The 20245-nt window shown below is 26.4% G+C and overlaps 2 protein-coding genes across 2 annotated transcripts in view; one reads left to right on the top strand and one right to left on the bottom strand.

Annotated features, from left to right (window-relative positions):
* LOC129612705 (uncharacterized) overlaps positions 1-12399 on the bottom strand; it is a 47417-nt gene extending 35018 nt beyond the window's left edge. Inside the window, exons 1-3 of the mRNA XM_055526461.1 lie at positions 12381-12399; positions 10929-11050; positions 6893-6971 (exon numbers count right to left, since the gene is read on the bottom strand). Of these exons, the coding sequence (XP_055382436.1) occupies positions 6893-6971; positions 10929-11050; positions 12381-12399 (220 nt within the window). The remainder of the gene's footprint in view (positions 1-6892; positions 6972-10928; positions 11051-12380) is intronic.
* Positions 12400-13410: 1011 nt separating this feature from the next.
* LOC129612732 (odorant receptor 43a-like) lies at positions 13411-15706 on the top strand. Its single transcript, XM_055526490.1, has 7 exons — positions 13411-13704; positions 14304-14442; positions 14605-14881; positions 14945-15044; positions 15245-15346; positions 15422-15529; positions 15602-15706. Exons 1-7 carry the CDS (start codon positions 13411-13413, stop codon positions 15704-15706), a joined length of 1125 nt encoding a protein of 374 aa, XP_055382465.1.
* The last annotated feature ends 4539 nt before the right edge of the window (positions 15707-20245 follow it).

Raw genomic sequence — 20245 nt, 5'->3', positions numbered from 1 at the left:
CCACTTCTGAATAATTTAGAGGAATGGCCCAGGGTCGATCATTGGGACAATTTCCCTAGAGTTTCTCACTCCAAAAGCTTTATATCTTCTTTTGGGACCAAGGCGGCGGGAACTAGAAAAACTCTGTCGTTTAGATTTGAGGTTATTGATGAGTGTGTTCATTTGAAAATGTCTCTTGATAGTCTACTGAAGATGGGCAAATCGGAAAGGTTCGGATCTGTCTTATGAGGATGATCCAAATGCAACCGTAGATTTTGTGAAAACGACAGATATACTTCGGGATTGATTTATGATTTCGATGGTAATCTCGCGGGTCGAGTTATTTGTCACGGATCTATATATAATGGTATGGTAAATGGAGATGAGAATTACAGAAGGGCGTAAGTGCCTCTTATGGATGCGCGAGGGGTGAATCTATTCTGCATAGTAGTGTACTTGGAACAGAAATATCCTGTATACAATTATAGTAGTACATACGCTAATAAGGTATGTTGTACATGCTAAAGGCGTAATACATACTTGTATAAATTATGTACATAAATTGCAATTGAGGATTAAAATGTCTATATGTAAAAATTATATTTGTGTAACAATATAAACTGTATTACTCGTATTATTATTATGAAAAATTATCTATAAAATTACGTTCACTTGTATATATTGTAGATGCGTAAGTGTATTGTGAAATCCTTATTGAAGGGATATTTTATAGAATGGTAATAAATTTTGGTTGTATTTTCCATAATATTTTAGAGAAGTAGAGAAAGGACAAAATTGTTTTATTTATTCTTTTCAAAATTATAGATATGATAACAATTATAATGAAAGTTTCTATATATATAGGTATAAACTATGGAAACCCCTAAAATATTATGGTAAATAGTACACAATGGAAAAATTAATGAAATAAGACTGTAGGGACAATTTGTTTTAGAGAAGACAAGAAATACAACATATTTTTTTTTATTTGACTTTAGAATTATTGTACAAAGAACACAAACAAGGATAAGAGAAAGACATGGAATTTACAACAATAATTTTTCTTTTTTTTCTTGTTTATTTTTAAAAAATAGTAAACAAAATTCTTAAGGGACTTGAAACAGGAAAAGCATGAAAATAGAAAATAAACAAAAATGTCAGCAATTATTTTTTTTTTTTTGCACAAAGCATTTACTGCTTTGAATAAAAACTTGGAAGAAATTTTTAGTTTCGCAAACTTTTTTCTTTGATTTGCATGATGAAAATTTTCTTATAACTTTCCTTATGACCGTAATTATTATTTTGGTATCCCGTTATTCTTTTAATATATTTTCGAAAATAATATCAAAATTTTCTATAATATATTGGATGCTCCCTGGCATGAATGCGACAGTTACATTCACAGCGTATGTGAAACAGCATATGAATATTGAGGCCGTTTCGCTTATAGAAGAAACGGTTAGAATAGAAAGACTGAAACAAACGAGACCTAATCTAGAGCGCTGATACGGTACCCAAAAACACGATAGAGCAAAACTATTTTTAAGCTTAATAAGGTTGAAGTAGATTCGTTAAGGTATTTTGAATTAACTTGTTTCTGTAAACATTGCAGAAACTTTACTGTTTATTTAATTCAAAATTTTTTTTTGTATTCTACATTTTAGTTAATAAGATTTTATCATTAAATTTAATAGGAGCTAATAATTTTCTCTTATATATACAGTAACGTTTTTACCCCAATTTTAATGATTTTTCCAGAATCACCATTTCCTTTTCTACCTTCATAGACAAAAATATATTTTTGTATATTATTGTGTCCATCCATTGCATGATAATCATCTATTAAAGAATATCCCTTTGATTAATTTGATTCTCTTGTTTAAATCTTCCGGTTTTCCTTTTTAGCTTTTTCCTGTTACTTTTACTATACACGTGAATTTCTCTATACATTTTGTATATACATTTCTTATACATACATGTATATTTTACTGTCCTGAATAGCTGCGTAGTTGATATTATTTTTGATAATCTTTTAAAGTTTTCCAAGTTTTTCCTTTTTTTCATATATATGGTCACAAATTTTATATGTTAAAGGATCACGCATTTTCTAAATTGCTATCGCAATAATAGAATCCCTTATTCTTTTCGTTTGTTTGTATGTTTTTTGCAGTTAATGTATTATTCTAATATTTACACCTTCAATAAATTTCTTCTATAAATGTATGTGTGCAAATGTATTTATTTTACACGAGATGTAAATAATAAAAGCATCATAGTCTATAGATTGCATAAATCTACTCTATTATAATAGAAAAAGAGAGAGGTATACTCGAATGCCGTATAACTATTGTAATGAAATTGAAGAGAGGGAAGATTATTAAAGAGATTTTTATTGTATAAAAGTATAAAAATGGAAAAAAAAGAGTAAGTGGAAAAGAGGATAACGATAAATACCGGTTAACAAAAGAAATGTAAATTTTTTTTCCATTTTTTTTGTTTTGTATTTCTGCATTCAGTCAGAATAACATTCGTTTATATAACAGACCATCATCCAGTTTTCACTGTGCCAATATATCACTAAGGAAGTTAAGTAGTTGAAGTATTTATTTTTTTTCCTACTTTTTCTCATTATTTTTATTGTTGTATATGTGTCTGGGGTTAATATTCTTGTCACGTTTCCTTACAGACGCTACTTTACGCCATTCATACATAATCGTCATATTATTGTAGAGATAGAAAACTTTTTTTCACATTTTTATTATTTTTTTTATATTGTGTGCATTCTTCAAAAAAAAACAAACCTAAAGGATAATATGAAAAAAATGTTACACAAAAAAAAAAGTAAAAAAATAAATACAAAATCAAAAATAAGCGAAAATTTTGAAGTCAATCAGAATATTTTTGTTGTCCTTTAAAAAAAAGGGGGAAGGGGAATATAATAAAGTTAAAGGAATGTGTGACACGGAATGGATGAAATGAAAATGGTAGATTTAAGGTTGAACTGAGAAAATAAAAACAAAAACAAAATTATCCATAAACTATTGAACATAAAAGCTGAGCAATACAGAAAAAAAAAATGGACACAGAATATGGGAGGAAAAGCATGTTTACTATTTTTCGTTTTTTAATTTTGTTGATTGCAGACAACGAACTGTAAATTTCATTTTTTTTTTTTTGTAGTATTCCGTTAAAGAATGAAGAAGAACGACTCCTGGACATTATCATTTTTGTCTTTAACCAGTAAATAATATTTGAAAATTAGAAATGGTACAGTTAAATTCCAATCAGAATTTTTGAAACTGTTTCCCGAGCATGTACCTAAAAATTTATTCGTATAACTTAATCAATGATAAACGAAAATTTCTTCTCATTGAGGACTTCGTTTGAAATAAGCGCATTTAAAATATTTTTAATACTGTTTCCCGAGCATGTACCCAGAATATTTTTAATTGATAATAAACATGGCAACCTATTGCTAAAATAAAATTCGGTTTGAGTGTGTCGGGTATTATTATCCGGTTACAGTTTAAGCAGAATTTTTTTAGAAATGATTTACATAAATTAAATTGATTTATTACTTTATTTCGTAACGTTTTGAAAAATAAGATTTCAACTTCATAACTTCAATCCTCGATTTTTTCTATTCAAATTGGACATAACGGTGGACATACAAATCAAAAGATATTCTTTTATTTTTTTCGTGCAAATTCATATTGTGAATTTCAAAATAACTTATTATTCGATAGAATACTTTTAAAGTGACCTATAGTTCAACTCAGTGCATACATCAAAGTTTATACGTGAAGAATTTTTTAAAAAAAATAACAGAACTTTTCCCCATACTAAATACGATCTAAAAGCATAATAAAGTATCTATTCACAAAATGGGTTTTCTGCTTATTATAAAATCAATTTTTCTTGTGTTCTAGTATGCAATTTGAAAAAAATTTGTATTTATTTTTTTGTATTTTGTATGGGGACTTTTGCATTAAATGTACGCATCTTTGGAAGCAGGCACTAAACAAAACGTAAAGAGGAAAAAAAATTTATTTTCAAAATCCTGCGGGGAATATTTTTCCCCAAACTGTTGTCGAAGCTTCAAAAAAACGAAAACAGGAATGAAAATGAATTTATTAACGAGGATATTAATGATGGATGGATTTGAACTGAAATATGGGGTTCCTTAGTGATTCAAAAAAAAAAAAAAAAACTTGATTTTTTTTTTTTTCGAACTGAAAATACAAATTCGTTTGCTATTAGAATTCAAATGATCTCTTTTTTTATTTTTTTATCAGTTTATTTAATTTTTTGGATTTTTATCCTTTTTATTTAAGAGATTTTCGAAATCCTTTTATTTGATTTATCTCATTTTTTTGTTGATTTTATTCATTTTTGGTTTCTGTTTTTTTTTTTTTATAATTTAATGACGACCGCAATTTAGAATACCATAGGGAGTCTTTATAAATTTTCATATTTTTTCTATTCTATAAAATTTTAAATGTATATAGGGTTTAGTAGCAATAAATAATAATTTAGTTTCTGATTATGACAATCGTTTAAAAATTTTGTATATAGTTTTAAGTTTGCATTTTCAGAAAATTACATTAGTGTTGCAAGGGTATCGATATATGGATGAGGATAAGAGGAATGATATAATTGTTTGATTACGGTACAATTAAATCATCTTGTAACAAAAAATATTACATAATTGTTTTTATTTTAAGGATATTTGAATAATTGAATGATCTATAGCATACTAGAGTACTTATAATGAAATTATAATTGATTAAAGTTGTGTTTCTAAGTAAATATAAAGTGTTAAGAGCAGTTTCAATTAATATTACTATTATTTAAAATGAGGACAAGAATCGCTCTCCAAAAATTATTGTTGTTTTTGAGCTTATGTTGAAAGATGAGACTGAAATGGTTTTCCATTATATACAAGTTATATGACAATAACTTTTACAATTTGTTTGAACTGGCTTAAAACAACGATTCATTTTGAACAAATACCTACACTAGGAGTTTAAATGCAGTTCAGCAATCATATTTTTAGGAGCGTTTATTACGTAATTCAATTTTCGAAAAACGCCCCGGAGCATTAGATTTACAATAGTGTACATTCCACAATACAAAACCAAGTTAAAAATGCCTGTATAAAATCTAACCTTAGATATCTCTATAAAAAGTAAAAGTTCAAAGTAAATTTAAAAAAGAATTTAAAGTGAATGGATTTAAATTTCACAATATTTTTAATCAGAAAATTTATTTGTACTTTAATAATAAAATTCTTTTAAATTTTAGGAATCAACAATTTTTACCTTTTAAGATTTAGAGAAAAAGAAAAATTACAGAAATGTTGTTTGAAGGGGAGAAAAACTAATGTGTTCAAAAGAAATTTCATCAAAAATTTAATTTTATTTCCTCATTGTTGCTTTTCATTGTGCTCTTATGAAAAAACAACAGTAACTTCCGGGGCACAATGAAGGCAAAGGGAATGTGAAAGCTGAACAGCCGGCGAGATAAGAGGCGAGTGCCGACAGTTCGGTGCTTCCGCCCTTGGGGAATTTGAAAAACATTATAAATGAGGAAACTAGAAGAAGAGGGAATTTGCTTTGGTACAGTGTTGTGTACTTGCAAATTGTGCAACGACAAGTGCCTGCGACTGAACAGAACGGTGCAAGAACAAGATATTTGCTGGCATTGAGCAGGGGCATCTTAATATTGCGGTTGGAATTTTTACGGGGCGCTGAGCTTCTACGTGATCATATTGCGAAAGATGGCTAACAAGCCGGCCATTCCCTCATCGAATATTTCCCGAGATGTCGATATGATGCAGGACGTACAACACGTGCTCTACGTGTACCCCGCTCTGACGCGAAGGAGAAGCCGCCTTTTGAGACGATATCGGTATCATATCAGCACGAGATCGGATGGATTGGAAATTTTACTAAAGGAGGCCGTGTTTGATCTCCTGAACGTTGTCGAAGGAGACTTGCGGCGAGAAGTGTGTCGTGTTGGGACGCCAGTTGACCTTGGCCTAATGCTGTATAACATCGTTGAGCGTACCACCTCCGTTCCCTAACTAAACTAAACTAAATTATATAAGACACACAAAACACAATGTGCACATAATTCAATTGGGAAGTTACTGTACTAAAAAAACCGAATTCTTCTTTATTTCTTGTTCACAAAATAAATTGGTTGTAATTTTGAATAACATACAAAGTTTAATTGCATAAAATCCATAACATTTTTTTGACAGCTCAAAAATAAAAAAATTTGAAAAAAAAATAAGTAAAATGTCCTCAGGAAAGAAAAACATTAATAATATTTTATATATTAAATAGTAGAAGTACAAGATTATTCAAATGTAAAGCTTTAAATTTTTATAATGAAAATCATGAAAATTTTATATTTACTTGAATTTGCGCCCAGTATAAAAGTATTGATATCTAAAAATATTTTATCCAACAACTGTGAAAAACTTTAAAAAAATTTACCAAATTTATTGATTCTGTGAGGTGATCAGTGGTCGTGTACTTTAGTGTCTTTTTTTCTAGAAGTTTGGAACTCGAAACGCTCGATTTATTGTTAAAATCGATATTACAATCTAGAATCTATACTGTATCGTATTGATAGAAACTATTCATACAGTTCATACGTTCTTTTTTCTTACTGAAAATAAAATTTGAGGAAAAACGAAGTAGTTTTGAATTATCTTTTACATATTTTTATTTTATGTAATATATTGGGCAATAAGGTATACGTGTTCCTATTCCTTTTCTTCTCTTGGATTAATAACAATATGATACCAATTTACTCTCTTTCCCCCATCATTTTTTCTTTAATCTCAATATTCGTTTTGTTAGAAATTTTGTTCACATTCCATAATCCTAATAATAGTCATTACAACTACAAGCTACATTAGAATTATTTGATGAAATTTTTCCAGCAAAAGTTATACATAAGTCTTTTTTATAAAAATGAACCTAAAAAATATTGTTCAAAGAAAATTTTTATTTTTAGAACCTGAAAAGGATAAAGAATAGAGAAGAGATTTAGTAAACGAAAACAATATTAACTTTACTTATTATTGCCTTAAAAGATAGCAATTGGTCCATATACCACGCACAATAATAATGAAAACGTTTATTTCCTAAATTTTTTCTCTCTTTTATAATCATAAATTGTTAGAATTTTTTCTTATGTCCAGAAATTGTTTGTGGATTTAGACAACAGGATTTTTTTGCGAGGATTTTACTTTTCTACTTTTAAAAAACCATAAATACAAATCATGCCATATAAAAGCAATGTGTACGTAATGTTCAAACGGCGTTAAATGTGCGTGTACCTCTTCATTTCCTAAAGCAAAACTAGGAATAGGGATGGGGATTAATTGTAACTATTAAAACCGTTTTGTACTTTTTGATATTTTAAAAAGTTTTAACATAAAATATTGGCTATAGGCGGTAAATTCAACACATTCATTTTAATAAGAAATAAAAATAGAAAATAAAATCATATAGGAAATATGAAAAAAAAATGGAAAATTTTTTGGAGTTCAAAAGACGGCATAGGTTTTATTTTTACTACTTTTATCATACAATTGACATATGAGAAAAGTTCAACTAAAGAATTTCAAGAAAAAACACTAAAAGAAAATAACGTCTACATCATGTTTATGATGGTCCAAATATTATTCAGAATAATCGCAATAATAACAAAGGAAAAAAAAAGGTCTTGGCCAGACATTTGGGTCAGAGAACTTTTAAATTGATAATAATGTATCACTTATTTTTTTTAACAGGGTGACGCTACAATCACCTAAAGTAAAGAATGAAACAAATTATATAGAGAAAAATATTCGGAAATGCAAGATTTTCAGAGGCCATAAAGAATTTAAAAGCGTAAGCTTGGAGGAAAATTGAGAGAGCATAAAGAATATTTTTCTTTTTCAAAATTAAATAATATTCTCAGAATTTTTCTCTGCTCAATAATTAGAATGAAGAGGAAGTTTGTTTAAATTTTCGTTTGTACTAATGACACCTACACTATAAAGTGAATAAAGTTACAATAGTAACTTAATAGAATTGAAAACTACACTGAAATTCAGTAAAAATATTTCATATTAACTGTAATTACAACTCCTTTTATGGACTGTGGTCAACTTAACAATAGCAATATTCCACACATATTTAATTAATATTCTATGTAAGCATCCTGTATAAATGTATACGATTTTCAAAAGAAAAATATTATAAAATAACACCATAAAAGAGGGTAATAACTAAAACTAAGATATAAGACAGTAAAGAAAACGGATAAAGAAAATTATTTCCTGTTCATAACCCTTCCCATTCCATATATGTGGAACAACAAAACACAAATAAAAAAAAAAATTTAATGTGGGTGGAAATAATTTTACTCATTCAAAATTTTTTTTTCGTTTTCTTTTTATCTCGGTTAGTCTTTTGCTTGGGCCTTCAGGGTTTCACATTTTAAAAATAAAAATAAAGTGTATTTTCGTGAAAAAAAAACAAGCAACAAAGAGAAACGAGTGAAAAATATGAAAAATTATTATCATCATAATCATCATTATCGGTATGTGGGCAGTAAAAAAAAATTATGACAAAAGAAGAGAGAGAAAAGAGAAAGGCAAGCAAGAAAGAGTATAAGTTAAATATGCGGCATTAAATTCAAGGGAGAAAAAAAGAATAAGTGAGTAATTTTTTGTCAACCATATTTTTTTTTATAATCAGAGAGGTATAGTTTTCATTTATAAGTTTTTAAATAAAAATACAAAAGAACATTTTTTTTTTTGTGCCACACAGGCTTATGTTGTTAAAGGAAGCTTACATATAGTTTCCATTAACAACACTTCACTAATTCTATTATTTTTAATAGCTGCGCGTTGGTTCTAGCATTAGAATTTTCAGTTCTGACAAATTACCATAGTTATCAAGACAGTTATGTAGAGAATACCAGACATAGCACGGCAGTCTTATGAAGGCAACTGTTAAACCTATGTCATTACACTCTCATTGAATGGAACAAAGCGATGTTTTTCTTAGGGCATGTCTTGTATAATTTTATCGGGCATCTTATTCTCCGTGCGAGTAGAAGTGCTAAATCAATTCTAAACTAAGATCCAATACCAATAATTCACCGAAAACATAAAGTGGATGAATAAAATTCAGGAATAGCATGAATTTGAAATTGCAATCATAAAAACGCAAATTCGGTCGAAATTATGCTGCTCACATCAATTTTTTATTGTGATTTTGTTAATTTGTGATTTGGTAATGGGAGATATAAAAAAAATTATGATAAAAATGATATGGTCAACCGAAATCATTTTTTTTTTATATTTAACTGCGGAGAAAATATGAAGGAGGAAAATTTTCATCTCCTTCCACTATATTTTACCATCCTAAATTTTTATTTCATATTATTTATTTTTTTTGCCCCGTTTTTTATTGTTGTTGTTCCTTTAAATGAGGACATGTTATGCATTGGTAATGTTAATGTACTCGTATATTTTTTTCCCTATATCACATAATATTCATATATGTATGTATATATATGTACATTTACGAGTCTAGAATAAACTTAAAATTGAAATAAAAATGTTTTTCTATTGTCCTGTTCACTTTTTTTTACTTTTTTTATTTCCTGATTTTATGAAAAGTTCTGAATAAGTGTTATATATATAAGAGTCAGTAAGATAAACGATTTGTGATGATAATTTAGTGAATATTGCAAACATAAAGGAGAAAATATAACAAAGAATTACACACATGTACATGGTAGATTTTTTCCAGAATTTATTGAAGGGGGACTGGTTGGTATAATAAACAGGAGTTAGAAATATAAAAACTTTAAAAACTAATTTAAACATTATTACCAAAAATTTTGTTATACATGGAATTAAAATTAGGAAAATAAAATATTTAAGATGTCTTAATATATTTTATCAGAACTCAAAATAAGAATTAAGAATAATATGCTCCTAATATTAAAATATTTAACCTACGAGTATATACACTCTCTTCATTCACAATAGTCCAGAGAAACAAATTTTAATTTGCAAGGTTTTTATAGTTTAGTTTCAAATAACAAATAAAAAATTGAATAAAATTTTAATTGAAAATAAGACCTTCAACATCAAAAATAATGAAATAAGCAATCTGGGACTATTAAAATTTTAGTAGTTTGGCCATTAAGTTCTTCTTTATACTTAAATTTTCTATTTCTCTTTTGATATAGGTACAAAATTTTATGGTCCTTTGGATTTTTTTCCAATTTTTGCTTTCATTAATATTTTTTTTTTAAATAGTTAGTGTTTATATTCCCGACTTTATGAAAATCTATCGCATTTTTATATGTTTTTTAATATTTTTTATATGTTTAAAAATTTTTGATATATAGTAATATTAAACTGAGGCTAGGTTTAAATAAAATTTGAGTTAGGTTTGAAACTTTGAATAAATTTACAACTAGGTTTACAGTTAAAATATTTTCTAACTCTGTTTATCTTACACTTAAAATATTTTCTAAAAGCTAAACTCTGAATGATGGAATCTATCACGCAACTAACTCACTTACTTATTATAATTTTCATTATATGACTTCTTTTTTTATTCTACATTTGAAAATTTAAAACATAAATTGGAGCGGCTTTTGTGTCTGCTTCTTGCAATTTAAGATATCAATACATACTATATTAATTAAATTAAAATATTTAGGAATATGTTGCATAAGTCTTACGCACTTGTTGAAGACTTGCATTTTGTGTGTACAGATTTTCTTTATTAGCCAGGTTTCACTTCCATATTAGTACACCGACATTACGCAAACCTTGAATATTCGTATTTTTGTGCCGTAGCTAAGTGCGAATTTTACACTATTCTCCATGGCCTTTTCAGTGCTTCCGTCCGCAGTATTACAACACAACATAATTCAGTAACATCTTCTATTTCTGTGTTGTTTGTATTTAGTGTAACATTTTTTCGGGCGTTAGTTCTAATATTTTTTTGTCTTCGTTTTTGTCGACTTCCCGGACATTTTTCTGCAGATTGAGTAGTTTATCATGTATATCTTTGTGTGTCTGAATTATTTTTCTTACGATTTCCTCTAACACTACATTGAACAGGACTGGGGAGTGAGGATCCAACGGGGAGGAGAGACATGCTTGGCCCCCTTCGATGGCTTCATCCAGGGCAATTAGGTAGTCTCATAGTCTTGACGAACCACCCTTAGCTCCGTATCCACATATGTATAGTGACTAGTTCGGGAAATAATACAAGGAGTGCAATATTAACTCTCAGTTTAACGTATCAGTGGCCCTTTCGAAATCCACGAAAGTAATTACCGTGGTAAATCCCGTTCGAGTAACAATTCTGCAATTATTCGAAGTGTGTTAGACTGGTCGATACAGCCGTATCCTCCCCTCACAAGGGTCTGTTTTCATTTTACTTTATTTTAATTTCAATTCTGAAATTTATTATAAGCGCGACCACTTTCATATCTGCATTCAGTATTGTTACATTCCACCACTTCTTGCATTCCATTAAATTTCCATTTTTGGTAGCTTTCTTAAAATACCCTTCTTCCAGCAGCACGATATTCGTTCTGTTTGCCAGATTCTGTTGACTATTGAGTGCATTATATCTGCAGTTTTATTGCGGCTTATATTAAGCAACTCGCCATTGTTATTTATGTCATCAGTTAAGTCCTTCTTACCAATTCAAAAAAATTTTCATTGGTTGATAATTTTTCCGAAATATAATTCTTTTTTTTTTTATTGGTATGAAAAGAAAACTTCCTTTTATTCGGAATAAAATACTTTTTTTTATTTTTTGCTAATATATTTCGTGCGCTACATACTCACTTTATCAAAACTGATTTTCTTCAAATTAAGATAACAAGCAATAAAAATTAAAATCTATTAAAATTAGGAATATTATACCGGACTTAATATAATTATCTACCTGACTTAATCTAGAATTTGATTATTTATTTATATATTTTTTTTTCTTTTTGTTTTTTTTTTTCTTAGTTACAAACTAAATTTATACCTGTTTTAAACCTTAAAACTGGTCAAATAATTAATTTAAAGAGCCAAGTAGCCGCGTTACCTTCGTCCGTGTTCAGTAGGCAGTCCTTGTTTGATTTGTATATATGCATGCTTTCATGAACTTCTCTTCTGTGTTTTCCTTTTACCTCTTTTAATACCTTTAAGTTATCTTTCGTGATTGTGTGATCCGTTTCATAAATGTGTTTTGCAACCATAGAATCGAAAATCCTGTTAAATCCTACTCTCCTTGCACGTTTTATTTCACTTAAATATTCCTTAAGTCTTGTTGTAACGGGTCTCTTCGTTTGTCCTATGTTCTTACCGTTTATATCACCCAACATTATGGCGATATCTGGGCTGGAATTTAATTGTAATTATACTGTACTTAAACTTGTTAATTATAATTATATAATGTACTCAAATTTTGAAATGAAACATTTATTACATGATTTGCCTTCAATCCTTTTAAATTAAATGAATTTCAATCATTTACAATATTTAATTACAATGATTCAGAAAATACAATTGAAATTAATTGTAGATTTTAAAATCTTTATTAAGAGATTTTCCAAAGAGACCTTAGTTTTAAAAATTTGGCATAATAAATGATGGCAAATATTGAATAATTACCTTATATTCAAATTTGTGCTGTCGATCGTTGTGTAAAAAATTATGAATTCCTGTGTGAACAAAACCAGATGTAGAATAAAATAACTAATATTTTAAATTATATATGCGAGTAATAAGCAATCCTTGAAACCTATGAGTATAATTTTCATTTTTAACTGATACTATGTAATATCTAATTAATTTCAATAAATTTAAAAAAGCAAAAATTAGAAAACAACGAAATACACTTTTGATTTCACACTCGTAATAGGTAATGTAGCTAAATTATAGTGTTATGTTATAAATAATTATAATGCAATTTCAATAAAATTTGCACCTGTAATATTACATTTTAAATACACTAGACTGAAAATATAATTGGATAATTTTTAGATGAAGTAAGAATTGTAACTTAATCAGTGTAATCATGCCTTTAAAACGAAAATTTAAAATTTCATGTAATTTAGAAAATTTAATTCAAAAAACATTTTTCATTACAAGCTATTTTCTTTTTGTTAAATAAATATTGAGTGCAGTAATACTGAAATTATTAAAATTTCTATTTGAATTCCAATTGATTCAACATTTTTTACCTCGTTGTTCTGTGCAGTAGCATTTATTTCTTCAAAACTATTGGATCATTACAAAATTCTGTACCTAAAATAATAAAAAAAAAGTGGAAGATTTTTAATAAAAATTAAAATTTTTTTTTGGAAAAATTGTTTTCTTGTTTCACAAAGAAAATGTTTGAAAATATACCAATACTTGAAATTAATTTAAAAATTTTTAAATTTTGTGGAATTTTATTTGAAAATAATTGGAAACGTTATGCAATAATAATACCAGTTTGTTTATTAAATTTTTTACAATCATTTTTTATATATGAAAATCGTTATAATTTAACAATTTTTATATTACATTCATTCTTTTTCGTTGCAATATTTAATGCAATTTTACGTTGTTTCCTTTTGATAGTAAATCGTAAAAAATTTGAAGATTTTTTAATTAAATTGGAATTCTTGCATGATAATATAATGGTAAATAGTTTAACATTCATTTTTTTTTAAATTCTCTATATGCACAGATATAATCGTTGAGTATATATGCAAATATATAAGATGTAATCAATAATGTGAAATGGCCGGTCGACTACAATTGCTTCTGGCCGGCATCAATCAACAATATATGCTAAAAACACTTTTGCAAGTCAACTTTTGTGTACAAATTTTGCATGCAACCGATTGACAACTGCTTTAGCAATAAATTATTTTTGCTAGTTTGAATTTGAAACTTTACTAAAATATTTTATTAAGTAAAATAAACTAATCCTCTTCAAAATTTTTCATTTTGCACAAAAAACAAAGTTGGCAGTTGAAATTTTTTTATTATTAAAAATGCAATATTTTATAATTTCGTAACATTTGATTTCTGCATTTTTGATTACACATCACGTGTACACATTCTGTGAACAACATTGAACGTTACAAAGCTTTTGTTAGCAACTGCAATATCGATTAAGATGCAAAGAATTCAATGCGCATTTTAACATTATCGATTACACCTATAGACAATAGACGACAAAGGAACTGAACAAAAAAAAATGAATTTAATTTGATTATTTTTATATCCATGGCAGGAAAATGGAAGTAAATGGGTCAAAATTGAATTGTACAGAATAACGAAAAATGCTCGTAGTATTTCAATTTTTAATTTATCAGCATCGTTTTTGGATTTAATTGGAGCAGTTTTATTTCCCTTAATTTGCAATGATAGAAGTAATTTTTTTTTCATTAATTATTTTGTTAATTAATTTATTTATTGGTACATATATTATGTAAGTTTTTAATGAGATTTGAAATGAAATGAAAAAAATTCACATTTTTTTTTATTTAATATAATTCGACTTTTTTTTTCATTTATTTCCAACTCTTCTTTAGTTCATCCCATTGGTGTCGGTTTACCAAAAGTTAATATAATTGAATTTCCATACTATGAAATAATATACTTATTGGAATTAACAGCACCATTCCTATTAACAATAATGTATATGCCATTTGTTAATTTATTTGCATCAGTAACAATGTTCGGTGTTATTATGTTAAAGGACTTACAATATCAATTAAGAAATTTATGTAATGATAAATCTTTAACAAATGAGAATAATATAAAGAAGAAATTAATAAATTGCATTAAGTATCATAATAAAATTATAAGGTTAATTTATTAATGATAATTTTAAAATTTAATTTAATATATAATGTATTTTTATATTTATAGATTTGTTAAGGAATTCAATTCAATGGTTACAAATATAATTTTTGTGGAATTTTTGTTATACAGCGTTATATTGTGCGCACTTTTGTTATGTATAAATTTTGTAGGTTTATAAAAATATTTATTAATCTAAAAAATTTTATATTCAAATTTTACTTTAAAATTATTAAAATAAATATTATATTGAAGTATGTACTGGCGCCTGACTTGGGGTACAAAAATTTTGAAATAATTGCACTTCACAGAACAAAAATTTTAATAAAATTCTAAAAATTATTATTTTTTTTCTTCTATTAATCTTAGGTTGAATCTATTACTCAAAAAATTTCAGCATTCATGTACATTTTCACAATGTTATACGTCCTTTTTACATATTATTGGCAAGCAAATGAGTTATTAGATGAAGTAAGAATTGAAATTAACATGTCTTAAGATTATTAATAGCAGGAAAACATAAATTTTTTGGCTTTTTGTTCACAGAGTGTAAAAGTTAGTTTTGCAATATACGATGCAGACTGGTTCAATTGCAGTATTAAATTAAAGAAAATGTTCTCTTTTATTATGATGCGAAGTCAAAGAGAATTAAAGGTTATTTTTTCTTTTTTTTCAAATAAAATTTACTTTTAAATTATAAATTTTTTTCAATTTTCTTTATTTCAGTTGATGATCGGTAATACTTATCCAATGTCCTTGGAAACATTTCAGTCTCTTTTGAATGCATCATATTCATATTTTACGATATTAAGAGGTGTTACTAATAAATAAAATGCAGGATAATTATTATTATACGGACATAAAGCAGCTTAGAGAAAATTTCACTTAAATTTTATATTTTTTTTATCATACACTTACTTTGTGGATGTATTGATTATTAAAAGCAATTCCCGTTACTTAACATTACAGCTTAAGGTTAAAGTGGTTAAGAAATTTAAAAATAAAGAAATATTACTGACGTCTGACTCAGGAAAATGAAGACATTTTTTTTTAAAGCTACATAAATTTTTTTTAAAAAACTTCCTATAATCTTATAGTTTCTTTTATTCAAAATATAATTCCATGAACTTTCTATTAATTTTGCATTTTAAAATGAAAAAACTGTCAAGATTGCAAACTCAAAGTGCGTTAATTAATTTTATGCATTGTTAAGTTTCATTAATTAAAGATTCAACACTATCAATTTGACAATTCCATAGTTTGATACGAAATCACTGTTTAGAAAATGTTACTTTTCATAAAAAGTCTAACAAGGCGACTAGAAAGAAAGAAATGATTTATAAAAATTCAGAAAATATTCAGCAAAATAAAGTGGCCATTCATTAAATTTATGTTTTAAAAATTAATGTTTTTCTTTTTTTTTTCTTGTACACATGTTTTTTATATGTCAATTTATATTATGTCCTTAAATGATGCCCCATATGTCCTTTAGTTCATTTTTATTCTTTCAAATTTTTTTCATTTTCAATTTTTTTCTTATAATTTTTTCATTGTGTCAAAAGAAAACGTAATAATCAAGAAAAGAAAAAAGACAAAATGTCATTATTAATGGCTGAACATATGTCAAATTGACATTTCAACTTTTTCATTTGTGTTCCGTAATTCAAGAAAATTATAAAAATGGAATTGAAACTTTAAGATGCCCTTTCATGTGGAAAAGTTTTTTTTCTTCTTTGTTTTTTGCTAGATTTTGTCTATTTGCAATGGTTTGAATACGAAAAATTGAAATCATTTATAAGAAAAACGTAAAAAAGTAATAAAACTATAATTTAAGGAAGTTTTGTGTATATTACTTATTGCATTTGTTGTTGGTGTTCTGTTTCTTGAATAAAATGGGAAAAATTCATTTAACTAACGATAATACTAAATTACAAAATATGTATCAATACATAGATTGTGCGAGTATATACTGCTGGTAAAATTTATAAATATAAAAACTTATTAAAGTGTCAGGAAGTACTTATTCTTATTATATTGTTGTTATAAAGTTAATGAAAAGTTTTTTCGGAAAAATCCCCCTATTTAAATACATTTTCAGTAACAAGAGCGTAGAGTTACGATATGATGTACAGTGTAATTCATAAAAGTAATTATTTTGTGACATTAAATTAAATGTTATACCCAATGCTCTTACCCTGTGAGATTCAAATTGAATACACACTGAAATAAGCTATTTTTGGAGATGACTCTATCAAATAAATATTTAAAGACATGAATAGTTAAAACATAAAAACTTATTTTACTTAATTATTCCTTAAAAGATGTGCCAAAAGATTTTGAAATACTCATAAAAAAATGGACCTCCTTGCAATCAAGTACAACTTCAGCAACTATAATTTTTTCCAAGTTATTGAAATCCCATTAAAAAATTTTAAAATATTTAAAGGCGCCTAACTCGGGGTACAAAGCGATCGTGTCAATTTATTTATAATTATAAACAATTTTTTAAACACTGGCAATAAGATTTCGAAATCTATAGAATAATTAATATAACATCACTCTGTACCTATATTTCCTGTTTTATTCGTATTGAAAACTAACACATAAACTCATGGACAATTTTTATTTTATATATAAAATAAAATAATAGAATTATGTTATATACGTACACATTAATATTACATTATTAATTTTTTAGTAATTTCTTGTTAACATTTAAGTAATTGGAAAACTTTTATGTGCTGAGTGGAAACAAAATTAAAACACTGTACCGAATATTTGTAAAAATTAATCATTTGTCACAAAAAGTTAAACTTTTACTAAATAACAACTTTGATTTGAAAAAAGGTAGATAGCAAATACGAACAAATGGAACAAAGAGAAGGGGTAAATGCGACATTTACGCTAATAAAACGAAGTAGAGAATCGTTTTTCAAAAATTTTCTTTTTTCAAAAATGTTCTTTAAAAAATAAGAAGAGGTATTTATTAAATAAACTGCCTTATATCACAAACAGAAGTGAAACCAAAAAGACTCTAAGTTAAAACATTGCAGAAAGTACAGAAAAATTTTTTAAATGATTTAAAAATATTTTCAATATTAATACTTTCCTGCTTTTGTCACAGAATCAAATCAACGCATGCTATAGGTAAACCAGCAGAAAATCAGGACAAAGAACTTGTTAATTTTTTTAATAAAATCTTTCAATTCTTACCTTTGGAATAAGTTGACCCTACCATTCAAATTATCTTTTAATTTTTCTTCTGAAATATTAAAAGAAAAGAATATTTTTTCTTAAAAATATTAATTGCTGACCTAAATAAAATTTTTTTTACTTTGAAATATTCTCATTAAATTAAAAAAAAAAATAGAAAAAAGAATTTTCCTATTTTAAATGATTTCTAATGTCACTTAACATCTCCTTTATTATCTCTGTTAAAGTAAAATAGGAAAATTAAGTATCCTTTTTCAAGTACCTACCTATATCAATAAATACCTAGACACATAACTATTCTGTTTTTCAATTCGGACTTAAATTCCATAATAAATATTTGTTATTATTTCTGTTGTCCTTGTATAGATTCACTTTTCAGAGAAGTTGATTTTTTCACTCTTAATTTTTGCCTTTAAGTCATGAAGATTTTTCTTTATTTTCCCATATAAAATGAAACTCGATAATCTAACATATAAGGAATAATAATTGTTATACTTTCCATTTTTTTATCAAAAAACTGAAAAGAAAATATGAAATTGAGAGTGAAAGATAAAAAAATTATTAAAATAATTGCCTGAATTTATGTTTTTTTTTTTTGGATTTCTAAAGATTCCGGGTATTTAGAGAGAAATATTTTTTTGCGTAGTCAGCAAATAAATGGATATCATTTTTATTAATTTTCACTTTTAGAAGGTAGATGCTAGGTAGGAGCTATGTAGGTATGTACATAAGCTCACAATATTAAAAATATTATACTTACATATCCACTTATGAATAGATAAAAATTTGTACAACGCTTAGGTGCTGCTTAAAGCCAAATTTTTGAAGGAATTTGCCGAATAACTTTGGATACTACTGATTAACCTTTTCATGAGAACGATATTTTCATCTTTAATTTTATTTATTAATATATTGCATTTTATGCTACTTTAATTTAATTAAGACAAAAGTTCAAGTTCAATATCTTAGCAATTTTGGAGACCCAAATTTGTAAAAATCAAATTTCATGCGGGTCACTCCGTGTATAGAATTCAATATTTGATTTGAATTTTTTTAGCCTATAGCAATTTTTACACTTTTGAATATAGGTGAAGCTTTATATTACATTAATAAAAGCACTTTTTATAATTTCAAACAAGTTTAATTTTATTAATTTAATGTAAAAAAAAAAAGCCCAGAAGCAACTTAGATAAAAAATAATTTACTTTGGCAAGAGTTGCCGTTTTTTGTTACTATGAACTAAAAAGGTTACTTTATTTTTGTTTGGCTAACTTCTAATTTGATTTGGTAACTTTTCTGTAAAAATTCTGAAATTCTTTATACTAAAATCTTTTTTTTTCCTATGTATAACAAAATATTAATGGCTTATTTTAATAATAACATTTTTTAGGTAAATATTGTTAACAAGAAAAATATAGTTTTCACACTTCAATGGTAAAGTTGTTGTAAATAAAAGCTGTATTTGTCAAAAAAATTGCGTTGAGGCTGATAAATATTTTTCCCAATTTATTCCATTTTTCTAAATTTATCAACTAAAATCTTATATTTTTAGAATTTAAAAGGGATTCAAGTGATATTTTCATACTACCCTGCAATACTTTTACTATGGCAACTCTGATGATGACAATGCTATATTCAAATTCAATATTTTAGTGCAACTTAGCTGTAACATTATTCTTATTGCAGCAATATTCCTAGCGTAGCATTATTATCAGTGTAGCATTATTTTTAGTAAAGCATTATTACTAGTGATTTCTAGTGTAGCATTATTGGTGGTGAACACCATTGATACTACATAATTTCAACTATCGATATTTTTCGATACAAGTTCATCAAATTTAAAAACGTAAAATATTAGTTAAGTTAAACCTACACATGCATTCAAAAATTACATATGTATTTTTGTACTAAGTTGCTGAAATCTTAAATAATTTACCCTATATTAAACAAGCTCATTTATTCATATTAAATTTAAATATAAACGTGTATAAGCAACATTCAAATGATAATCTAATATAAGTAGAAGATTATTAAAAGTGACATTTTTTTAATGCTAAGGTTAAAACTTTTTTAAGAGGTAAAAATGGATAGTTTTACGAAAACAAGCAAAAAAAAATGTTTATAAATGTTTTTGAAAGGATAATAAATTATGAATGT

This window comes from Condylostylus longicornis, unplaced genomic scaffold (assembly GCF_029603195.1).
Source record: "Condylostylus longicornis isolate FDR11 unplaced genomic scaffold, ASM2960319v2 ptg000076l, whole genome shotgun sequence".
Taxonomy (NCBI): Eukaryota; Metazoa; Arthropoda; class Insecta; order Diptera; family Dolichopodidae; genus Condylostylus; species Condylostylus longicornis.
The sequence above is the reverse complement of the archived record's forward strand: the minus strand, read 5'-3'. Positions and strand labels throughout refer to the sequence as shown.